Genomic DNA, 11,827 nt, shown 5'->3' with positions numbered 1-11,827 from the left:
AGTGAGTACAAATTATCCTATATAACAGTGAGTACAGATTATCATATGTAACAGTGAGTATAAATTATCCTATATAACAGTGAGTACAAATTATCTTATATAACAGTGAATATAAATTATCCTATATAACAGTGAGTACAAATTATCCTATATAACAGTGAGTATGAATTATCCTATGTAACAGTTAGTACAAATTATCCTATATAACAGTGAGTACAAATTATCCTATATAACAGTGAGTATAAATTATCCTATATAACAGTGAGTACAAATTATTCTATATAATAGTGAGTATAAATTATCCTATATAACAGTGAGTATAGATTATCCTATATAACAGTGAGTACAAATTATCCTATATAACTGAGTATGAATTATCCGATCTATCGGTGAGTATAAATTATCCGATCTATCGGTGAGTATAAATTATCCTATTTAACAGCGAGTACAAATTATTTTCTTAAATATTGAGTAAAATTATACTCTTGAATAGCCAGTACAAACTTTAGATGCTCTTTAACAGTGAGTATAATGAAAAGATTCAGGGATATAGAACTGTACTATACAGACTTGCTCAAGTCTCTATGTTTAATAATCAGTGCTCTCTTTAATACTTTTTGATAATCCCTGGTTACATTTAAGTATGGTAGAGAGCAGACAATTGGACGAAATGATAAAGTAATCAAATCAACATAGAGACTTGAGCAAGTCTACCATACTTTGGTGGCTGATCTGAATCGAACCCTTTTTCATATCAGTGATTCAAAAGACCCACCACTTCTACTTGGAATGTGGACCTCTAAAATATCAGGTGGCCTTCAACACATGTACAGTGGAGCCTCGGTAATCCGGACGCTTCACCTTCCGAACGACTTTTCTAGGGAACGGATTTTTTATACATTATTTTTCATCATTAATCCGGAAATTCGCGTTCCGGATCCGGACGGTCACTTTTTAGTACAAAACGTTATAATGCATTGAAAATTGTACCGTTAATCCAGACGGTAATTTTGTTTAGGGAAGGTCTGTGTCGGACAATTTTAGCATGGCGTAAATTATAAAGAAAACAAGCCAAACTGTCTAATTGAAGCGATTACCTGTACCCTATCAACACCTCCCTCCAATTAGGTGGTGTGTCTGTTAGATAGCACGTGCCGATCGAGACATTGTATTGCCAATTTTCGCACATAAGATCTTTATTGCGTGTAGTGTTGAATTTTGTAAACAAATCTGTAGCATATTATTTGATAGTCTTGATCAATACCCTAATAGTATTAATAAATTAAACATCATGCCGTAATGATAAAAATTTTTAACTGCTACACATATCAGTTGTACTGATTCGTAAATTGATATCGGCTTATTCAAATCTAAAGAGTGTAGATTATACTTCTAGATTCTGGATTTTATACTGTTGATTGGCGTGAAATATGCATGTACACTGTATGTTCATGTATATGTAGTATAAGGTTTTAACGTTTAGAATGTCACGCATGTAGAATGTACCTGTATACGATTGATTCTTGTGACGATGTTGTAGAGCTTTATTGCTTTGAATTTTTTAACTCTGGGTAGAAGTGAGAAAATTACCATTTTAAGGAAAATGACAATTAAATTCTGTATGTACCTATAATGTTTGTTTCACCCGAGTTTTGTTCCGTTATTATCGCATCATGAAAATAATAGGTGTGCGTGACAAGATCAAAGCAGTAGTAGGTCTTGATATTAGGAGCTTAAATGATTTTGTTCTCCCGATATTGTCTTGGATAATTATGGAATAAGAAATATAAACTCTGGCAGATTGAATTTTGGTTAAAGAATGTTGTCAACTAACATGATAATCACGAAATTCTTATATCAACTTTGGACGATGAAGATTGTTTTAACAGACCGCCGAACCCGTGAATCCTGACAGATGGAAATTACCGGCCTCTTTAAGAAGTAAAAGTGTGATGAAATGTTTGAAGTGTAAATGATTTTGTTAGTTACTAATGATTTATTTACTTATAGTTACATATAGTGCTTCATTATTTGTTTTAGTGCATACGGTACACAGTTTTGTATATTTATTTGTAGGGATCATATGTATGTACAATGTAAGCACAGGCAAATACACTGAACACGTACATTAAATTTTAGTGCTTTGAAATACATGTAAATGTTAACATTATCATAATCTATTTACTAATGCAAATGGTCAAATCCAATGATAGAATGTGTTTAATTCACTATGCATAAATAAAGTAGGCACATATTGGTTACTTATGTAAAGATAGAAAATATGCGATTCAATTATCCGGACGCTTCATTTATCCGGACGATTTTGCTGGGAACCAAAGTGTCCGGATTAACGAGGCTCCACTGTATTTTATTGTGATGATAAATGTTACACAACAAAGTATCATATCTTGGTTTTTGTTTCAGCAATAATATTTAGCAACATTGTTACAATGACAGAGAGATGAAAATGCTTTTTAAAAAAACAAACAACCCCAAAAAAAAAACCCAGTGCATAATCCCTAATTTGACAGATAATGGCTCTTAAAGGGACTGGTTCACGATTTTTGAACAAAATATTTTTTATTTTTGAAGTGAAACATTAAAAATATAACTCATTTAAAGAGACACTACAGCTCATTTTGCGCAAAAATCATGAAATGACAATTTTCTCAGTGCTTTTTCAATTTTTGTTGCATTGTTGAATGTATGAACTTTGCGAAAATAACACTTATCTAAAGTCAAAAATTCTCGTTTTAACGTAAAATTTAATACTTTTTGATGGCCTATACAAAAAATATCGAGTCTCCTCCTTTCGGTCTTCAGACGCATGCGCATAGACAGTAAACAGTGCAGCATGTCGTCCAGTGAGAGAAAGTGTAGTGGATAGATAGATCCTGAATTTTGACAGATTCTGTAAGAAAAGAGGTAAAAATTAAATGAGATAAAACTATTATGTGAAATAAAATTGACCTTGCGATCAGTATGACTGTTGGAAAAGAAAGGGCTAGGAGAAACGATTGTAACTCAGTGGCGGATCTTAAGCTAGGATTTCCGAAGGGGGATGAGAAAGTCAAATATTACCCAAAGTAATCGGCTTTCTGGGTGCAAAATTTGTATTTTCACTCACAATATGTGGCGAGAGGGAGGGGGATCCTGCCCCCCCCCCCCCCACCTCTAAATCTGCCATTGGGACTAGCCGCGAAGACACTGCTTTAAAAGTAAACTTGTGCTATTTTTATCTGAACACGACACGTGTTAGTTGTAAAAACATCGGTCAATTGGAACATGGAAGGGTTTCTGTTTAAACAATGATTTATATAATTACTTATTATAAGGAGCAGGGAATAATCTTATACTTGAAAGTGAGTGTGGACCCCCTTGAAGGGGAATTTAAATAATTTCCTACACAACACCTTTGCTGTCATTCAAAACCATGTGATGTAAATAAGCATTCAAAAGTCCGAGTCAGCATGAAGAAACCTTTGAATTCCAGACGATCTTCAAAGCGCATTTGAGAGTAAATTGATGCATCCAATTGTTCAAAATTGTTAGTATCGATATGAAATTTATCATTTTATCAATATGTGTTTTAAAAAACTCTTTATTAAAATGTGGAAAATGAGCTGTAGTGTCTCTTTAATGTTGTCAGACAATATTTTGACCTACTGAATGCAAGAATAAAAGCAATATTTTAGCCTTAAATCTGTGTTATGAAAACAAAGACTCGAGTCTTTTTATGTAAACAAACAAACCAGTGAAATATAAATTTTGTAGTATAAAGCATCTTAATTTTGCATAATCACAAATTTTAACTTTTAGATGACACATTTTACCCGGAGAATGTTTGAAATGTAATAGATATAATAAACTTAGATCGATATCCATTTCTTCTGAAAATTTTGTAAACAATAACATACCGCAATCTTTGTTTACAAAACAAATAATGAACTCTCTAAAATGAGCTTCTGTGATAATGTATAACCTTAATTTTTATGTGAAATTATTTGAACACATTAGACAGTAGACTTTGGTCATTAAAAGTGAAAAACAAAATTTTGGGAAAAATCATGAGTCAGTCCCTTTAAAACACACCCCAAGCTATTTTTATTATTCACTGTAATTTGTATTTTATTATAACAAAAACAATGTAAAGTTAACAATCTCACTGAAAATAGACTATCATGGAAAATAAATGGTCGAGGTAAAGCACTACATTAAAAGAAGTTCCACTCTTAAATACTTATCAGGCTAGATACAACGGCTGTTGTATAGAAATTGTTAACTACTTCAATATAACAGATAGTTCAATATAAGTGACTTCAATATAAGTGGAGTAGACTGTATTTTTTATTTCGGTATCGTTTCTTTGTAGGACTGTATAGAAGGTACAAAGCAGTTACAGTGTCCAGGGAATGGCTGCTGGATTCTCTGACTGTGCAGGAGTTACAGCCCCTGAATGATTACGTACTGACCTCGGTAAAGGGAATGGTCATACCAGCCCTGTGATGAGTACATAGAGAGACTGGTTTACTGTACAGAGATGTATGTGGTACCACTGACAAAATTACCGCTGACAGAAAATAGTTCCAGCAGAGGAGATTCTGTTTGGCCAGGGTGAAAAGAATGGATATGTAATTCTATTTACAGGCCTGCAGGTATTAAGTTGTACAAGGTGCTTGAAACCTTCCTGTGGGTGTTGTATTGTCCACACAATCATATCAATTAGTTCAATACGCCATGCATTTTAAAGAAATTTCTTGTGTGTGATACTGCATTTGTTTAGATTAGTGTGTGAAATAAGTATTTAGGTGTTGCTGATTTCAGAGTATGTTGTACTTTGTTTATTATATGTATTTATAAATTACAATTTGTTGTCAACATTAATTTTATATCTTTGTTGCAGAATGTAATCAGGCTGTGTATAGTCTTTGTTAAAGACAAATAAATGTAATTATTACATACTTTTGGATGCATGTCCTCTTTTTATACCCTCCTTTAAAGAAGAGGGGCATATTGCTTTACACCTGTCGGTTACGGTATGTCTGTTGGTCCGTCGGTAGACCACATGTTGTTTGCTCAATATCTTGAGAACTATTCACTTGATCGTAATGATATTTCATATGAGGGTTGGTTATGAGTGGAAGAGGACCCCTATCGATTTTCTGGTCAAAAAGTCATGGGTCAGTGCACTCTGGACATAGGAAGACACTGTCCGCTCAATATCTTAAGAACCCTTTGCTTGAAAGACATCAAACTTGGTACACTGGTACATCCTAAAATCAAATATATGTTTTACAAACATTTATTGGGGTTTTTTTTGTCCCCAGCTTCTTATAAGGTTATAAGTTTTGGTCTGTCTGGCTGTCTATAACACATTGGTTTCCAGAGGAAATCTCAAACCCTATTCAAGCTAGAGGAATGAAAGGATCAGTTCAGGGTAACAAAGTAAGATCTACAGGGGAGACAATTCAGGGCAACAAAAGAAAACAAAGGCGAGACAATTCAGGGTAACAAAAAAGACCTACATTGGCGACAATTTCGGGTAACAAAGAGACCTACAGGGGAGACAATTTCGGGTAACAAAAAAAAGAACCTACAGGGGAGACAATTCAAGGTAACAAAAGAAAAGAACAATATGAGTCCACAGAAACGATCAAGATAAATTGGAATAGGATAGACAGGGATCCACACATTTTGGAGAAATTATCGCTAGAAAAAATCATAAAGGGGGGGGGGGGGGGGTAGTGATGTCCATACTTCAAGTGCCTGTGGAAATTTAAAATTTTGGTGAAGGACTATCTGCTCTTTTTGAATATCTGTTTAGTGTTACTTTAGTATCAATAGCACTAAATAAGATTCACACAAACTCTATATACAAAGTTTGGCCCTGCCCTGAAGTCAGAACCTCTACCCTGGAGATCATGAAATTTAGTTTAAGTAGAGGCTTTTCTTCTCTACATCACAATGCAATTAGTTTCTCTTACAGATGTGCAGTTGTAGAGAAGAGGATTTTTTAAATTGGCCTGCCCCTAAGGGTGCAGAAGTCCAGAAATTTACAAAGATGCTGCATGCATGTAAAATTTGAGAAGAATTGAAATGGTAGTTATCATTAGAAGTCTAAAATAAATGTTCAATTGTAAACACATGGTGGACTACAACAGATGGTGACCAATCGCAATAGGTCACACAAGTTTACTAAGGTGACCTAAAAATCTACAAGGTAATGAAGACCAAAAAAAATGTTGGTATTAAAAGAAAGATCTTGTCAAATGGAATCATCATCATCAACCAGTTTTGATTATACAGGCCATGTATTAATCCTCATGTCGAGGGTGTGGCCTGTCTGTCTGTCGAGAGCGAAGTCTTCCTCTCCACGCATGGCGATCCAGTGGGTTGGTAGAGTCCATGTTAAGGGTTACACGATCACTCTTCACGAGTTCGTCCCAAGAAAGCTTTGGTCTGCCTTGACCCTGCTGTGCTACAATGTTCATGCATCTGACCTGCGAGATCCAGCTTGTGCTACATTCAATGTCTCCAAGCCATCTCAGCCTGCCCAACTGGAGAACTTCAGCAATGTCTTTTTTGAGCCTAGATAGAAGAGTCAAAGTGGACATATTCTTCAGGCTTGACCATCTTACCATGGCTCTGTCGTTACGTTGAAGGCATTTAACGGTGCTCGCTGATGTTGCCCACATTTCTGAACCATAGAGCATGACACTCCTCACACAACTGGAGTAAACTTGACCTCTGATTGTAGCAGGGAGTTGCTTGTTTAATTAAGAGGGTAGGAAGGAGTTCTCTGAACTTTTTCCAGGCTGACTTGCACCACAATATGGCTGCAAGCTCACACCCTCCACCAAAAGGCATGGCATCTCCAAGGAATGCATGGGTGAAATACATGTATGAAAGCCCTTTTCTTAACCATTGAAGTTATGGCCTAGGTCAAAGTTTTTTAAAAAGTAGGTAAAATTCCAATGTGAAGGTCAAACTCGATCGTCAAAGTCATGAGGTAAAAGAATTTGCATTCATCAGGTCAATGCTGTCAACACTAAACAAGTCATATTTTTAATGCTTACCATCAAATTTTCAAGAAATTATGTGATACAATATTTGTTTTTAAAAAAAGTTGAGCAACTGAAAGGACACAAAATCTAGAGTATGCAGCATCCCCATGTAATGTCAAGATTTACACCATCATCCCTGGGCTTTAGCTGAGGCAACTTTTTTTAAAAACAAACATTGTATCAAGTAAGTCTTCGAAAAGGATTAAGGCAATTCTAATATTGAAAATCCTATGGATTTCTACAATATTCACCAAAATGTCATCGGGTTCGATAATATTTACGACTCGTGAATAACTTTTCTAATGTTATTTGATGTGGTATGGGTACATGTATTTACCTCAATATCTCTACATCTTTAGTCTTGCGGCTAATATAAAAATACACGAATACCAACTGCTGAACACAAACGGCCACTCTGCTATAAATCTTTCAGGTTTGATGCCCCAAATTTTATTCAGTTCAGTCGACACATGTATATGCAATTTTTAAATACAAAAGATACGTTAAAATTGAAATCAATCTGGTGCCACGATGCATACAGGCACACAGACTGTACACAATGTCATACAGCCCGGAGTCCAGATAATTAAATGTACATGATTAACGATGAAATATGTAAAATAAAATTTTTGAAAGTAAAATAATCTTCAGTCCTCGTCCCAGTGTTTATTTACTGAACCACATTCAGCTGCTGAAGAAGTTGGTGCATCCTATGCAGATTTTCATCCCTTCATCTCGTTCATTTTTAATTGATCGACATCCAGCTACTACATAAGTTGGTGTCACCTTTCCAAATCTTTAGTCCCCAACCCCAGTGTCCTTTCATTGATCCAACTCCAGCTGCTATAGATGTTGGTGCCTCCTCTGCAGATTTTGAATCATCCACCCCAATGTTTTTTTTATTGATCCTCCAGCTGCTGTAGAAGTTGGTGCCTCCTCTCCAGATTTTGAGTCCCCCGCCCCAATGTTTTTTTTATTGATCCGCCTCCAGCTGCTGTAAAAGTTGGTGCCTCCTCCTCTCTAGTTCTCCCTCGCTGACATCACTATCTGATGACCCATTGTCTCCTCCCTTTTAATGAAGAAACCCATACATTACTTCATGAAAGAAAGCAGAGGTGAACAAGCTCAAAACACCACGCTCCAACATTGCTTGACAATGCCTCACTTAATGAATGGTAATGTTATGCATTACTTCAAGAACAAAACAGATGGGCTCGAAATTCTAATTTCAAAAGGGGCATAACTCCCAGAAAATTATTGAATCAGAATTTCCTGGGAATATGCACATCTACAAAGTTTCACAAAATTCTGTTGAGCGGTCTCAGAGGAGTTGCTCTGACAAGAACAGGACAGACGGGCTAAAAATTCAGGATAGACAGCTTGAAATTCTAAGTTCAAAAGCGGTATAACTATACGAAAAATTACTGAATCACAATTTCCTGGGAATATGCACATCTAAACAGTGTGTCCTTATTAACTACAAATTAAGTTTTACGAAATTCTGTTGAGCAGTCTCAGAGGAGTTGCACTTAAAAGAACAGGACAGAGGGGCTCAAAATTTTAAGTTCAAAAAGGGCATAACTCTAAGAAAGCTTATTGAATCAGAATTTCCTGGGAATATGCACATCTAACGCCATCATTAAAAATATTTTCGTTTGATGTACTCCGACCCACATTTTTTAAGGTGGGTCGGTAGGTAGGTTGTTTTTTTTTTTTTTTTTTTTTGGAATGTTATGAATTTTTTTTTTTATATTTTCTTTTAAAATAAGGAGAATTTTCTATTTATCAAGGGAACCAAAAAAAATTTTAAAAATGAAATTTTAAATTGCTGAAAAAAATTATCGTGTAGGAGCAAATTTGACGGGTTGGTCAGAGTATATCAAATAAATCCATTTTTATTTTTGGCCTAAACAGCGTGTCCTTATTAACAATAAAGTTTCACGAAATTCTGTTGAGCGGTTTCAGAGGAGTTGCGCCAACAAAAAAGGGACGGACGGGTCAAAAACATTATACCCTCTACAACTTCGTTGCATGGGGTACATGTATAATTATTAAACAACACACGGATGACACAGTTATACTGCATTATCATTTCGTCAGTTTCCTGTAACAAATTGGAATTACTCTTAATCATCATAGAAGGCACACAACAAATGAAGATTCAATTACACTCAGCTAAAATGAAAGGAGAAGACTGAAAAGTTCAAAATGATTGATAGAACCTTTACAGAATGCCACAACATTGTTACGGTTGAGTACATTTAATTGCAACACTCTCTTTGCAAAACAGACAAACAATTCTCGATGTTCGTGAATTGAATTCTCATCAGAGAGCAGTTTCTTACATTTGTTGGTTTACAATCTGTCACCCTATGTGTTTTGTTTTTTTTAATTTCATTTCATTTTTGTCAAACTTTTGGAGGGATCATTTGAAAAATCAAGGGTCAACCCAACAAAATCATTACTCCCTAAATAAAAATAAAGAGAACTTCTTTATGAGAAATGTTGAAACTCAATCTCTAATGCCAGAAAGCATGATATCACAATGAACATTCAAAATGAAAATGTACAGTAAAGTTTAATTCATAATTTTTTGTATTAGTTTTCTGTTTTTTATCTTTATTCTAATTAACCATCCCTTATTTTCTATTTCTAAAAAAATCTGAAAACCAACAAATTAAGAAACTGTGGCCTCACGTCCCAAAATGTGTTAACATTGAATGGCATAAAACAGTGTAGAAGTGACACAACAATTACTGTCGGCATTTTTTTCCAGCAGATAATTTCAGATACTTATAGCTGTTTCTCTGATTTTGTCCCTATAATTGTGTACAGTGTGTTGGTTACTAACCCTGTTTCGTCGGCGCTTCTTGGTTTTTGCACTGCTGGATGCTTTTTGTCTGTCATCGTCTTCACTAGCGCTGGAAGCCTGTATAGAAATCATCTACCATTAACTCCCTCTCACAAGATGAAAAGAACAATGTACGCACATTCCACTCGTAAAGGGCACCACGCGCCACTGGATTTTATATAAAATGGCCCTTTTTACAAAACCTCTTGTGACTACAATACCATTTTTTTGTCTCGGTCTGCTGCTATGCCCCGAGTAAGAATGAGAATTTTACTACCAATGTATTTACTTAGTTTTCATCATTCAGAACACAAATGTATATACTTAGGTTTCATCATTCAGAAATATATGGGCAATAAATTTGAAAATAATTGCAGTCTTTTAAAATTTCCATCTTAATCACAAGAAATTTTTGTAAAAAGAGTCACTGCTCTCTTGATATAGAACTAGTTGATATACCGATCCACTACAGGACTAGTTAATATCACTTTCTACTAGCCCTGTCACTGATACACAAAGCGATGAGGGGGTGGGGTAGGTGAGAGTAGGTTAGGGTAAGGTGAGAGTAGGGTGGGGTGGGGTGGGGTCGTTGAGAGTAGGGTGGGGTAGGTGAGAGTAGGGTGGGGTAGGTGAGAGTAGGGTGGGGGTAGGTGAGAGTAGGGTGGGGTAGGTGAGAGTAGGGTGGGGCAAGGTGATTGTAGGGTGGGGGTAGGTGAGAGTAGGGTGGGGGTGGGGTCGTTGAGAGTAGGTTGGGGTAGGTGAGAGTAGGGTAGGGGTGGGGTAGATGGGAGTAGGGTGGGGTAGGTGAGAGTAGCGTGGGGTAGGTGATTGTAGGGTGGGGGTAGGTGAGAGTAGGGTGGGGTCATTGAGAGTAGGGTGGGGTAGGTGAGAGTAGGGTGGGGCAAGGTGATTGTAGGGTGGGGGTAGGTGAGAGTAGGGTGGGGTCGTTGAGAGTAGGTTGGGGTAGGTGAGAGTAGGGTAGGGGTGGGGTAGGTTAGAGTAGGGTGGGGGTGGGGTTGTTGAGAGTAGGTTGGGGTAGGTGAGAGTAGGGTAGGGGTGGGGTAGGTGAGAGTAGGGTGGGGGTGGTTGAGCTCTATGTGTATTGGATAAGTTGAGAGTTCTATGTGTGCTGTTTAAGTTGAGTTTTTTGTGTGCTGTATAAGTAGAGAGTTATATGTGTAGTACAGAAGTTGAGTTCTATATATACTGTGTAAGTTGAGAGTTCTATGTGTATAGTAAAACTCGAGAGTTCTATGTGTATTGTATAAGTTGAGTTCTATGTGTATTGTACAAGTTGAGAGTTCTATGTGTGCTGTACAAGTTGAGTTCTATTAATATTGTGTAAGTTGAGAGTTCAATGCGTACTGTGCAAGTTGAGAGGTCTATGTGTATTGTATAAGTTGAGTTCTATGTGTATTGTACAATTTGAGAGTTCTATGTGTATAGTAAAAATCGAGAGGTCTATGTGTATTGTATAAGTTGAGAGTTCTATGTGCATTGTACAAATTGAGTTATATGTGTGTTGTACAAGTTGAGAGTTCTATGTGCACTGTAAAAGTTGAGAGTCCTAGTGTTTTGTGTAAGTTGAGTTCTATGTGTATTGTATGAGTTCAGTTTTCTGTGTATGGTATAAGTTGAGAGTTCTATGTGTATTGTACAAGTTGAGAGTTTTATGTGTATTGTATAAGTTGAGTTCTTTGAGTATTGTTAGTTGAAAGGTCTATGTGTATTGTATGAGTTCAGTTTTCTGTGTATGGTATAAGTTGAGAGTTTTATGTGTATTGTACAAGTTGAGAGTCTTATGTGTATTGTATAAGTTGAGTTCTTTGAGTATTGTTAAAGTTGAAAGGTCTATGTGTATTGTATAGGTTGAGAGTTCTATGTGTATTGTATAAGTTGAGAGTTCTATGTG

At 36.1% G+C, this 11,827-nt stretch overlaps 2 protein-coding genes across 3 annotated transcripts in view; one reads left to right on the top strand and one right to left on the bottom strand.

Moving 5' to 3' along the window:
* Positions 1–4,962, top strand: part of LOC125666401 (uncharacterized) — a 39,270-nt gene extending 34,308 nt beyond the window's left edge. The window contains exon 19 of the mRNA XM_056152063.1: positions 4,373–4,962. Coding sequence (XP_056008038.1) covers positions 4,373–4,506 — 134 coding nt within the window. The 3' untranslated portion in view covers positions 4,507–4,962. The remainder of the gene's footprint in view (positions 1–4,372) is intronic.
* A 2,523-nt stretch (positions 4,963–7,485) lies between these two features.
* LOC125666888 (pre-mRNA-processing factor 40 homolog A-like) overlaps positions 7,486–11,827 on the bottom strand; it is a 36,055-nt gene continuing 31,713 nt past the window's right edge. For both annotated transcript variants that reach the window (XM_056152075.1, XM_056152074.1), the window contains 2 exons: positions 9,916–9,993; positions 7,486–8,133 (listed from right to left, as the gene is read on the bottom strand). In XM_056152075.1, the coding sequence (XP_056008050.1) occupies positions 8,038–8,133; positions 9,916–9,993 (174 nt within the window). In that variant the 3' untranslated portion in view covers positions 7,486–8,037. The remainder of the gene's footprint in view (positions 8,134–9,915; positions 9,994–11,827) is intronic.

The sequence above is a fragment of the Ostrea edulis genome, chromosome 10 (assembly GCF_947568905.1).
Source record: "Ostrea edulis chromosome 10, xbOstEdul1.1, whole genome shotgun sequence".
Lineage (NCBI taxonomy): Eukaryota > Metazoa > Mollusca > Bivalvia > Ostreida > Ostreidae > Ostrea > Ostrea edulis.
This window is presented reverse-complemented; position numbering and strand designations above follow the sequence as displayed.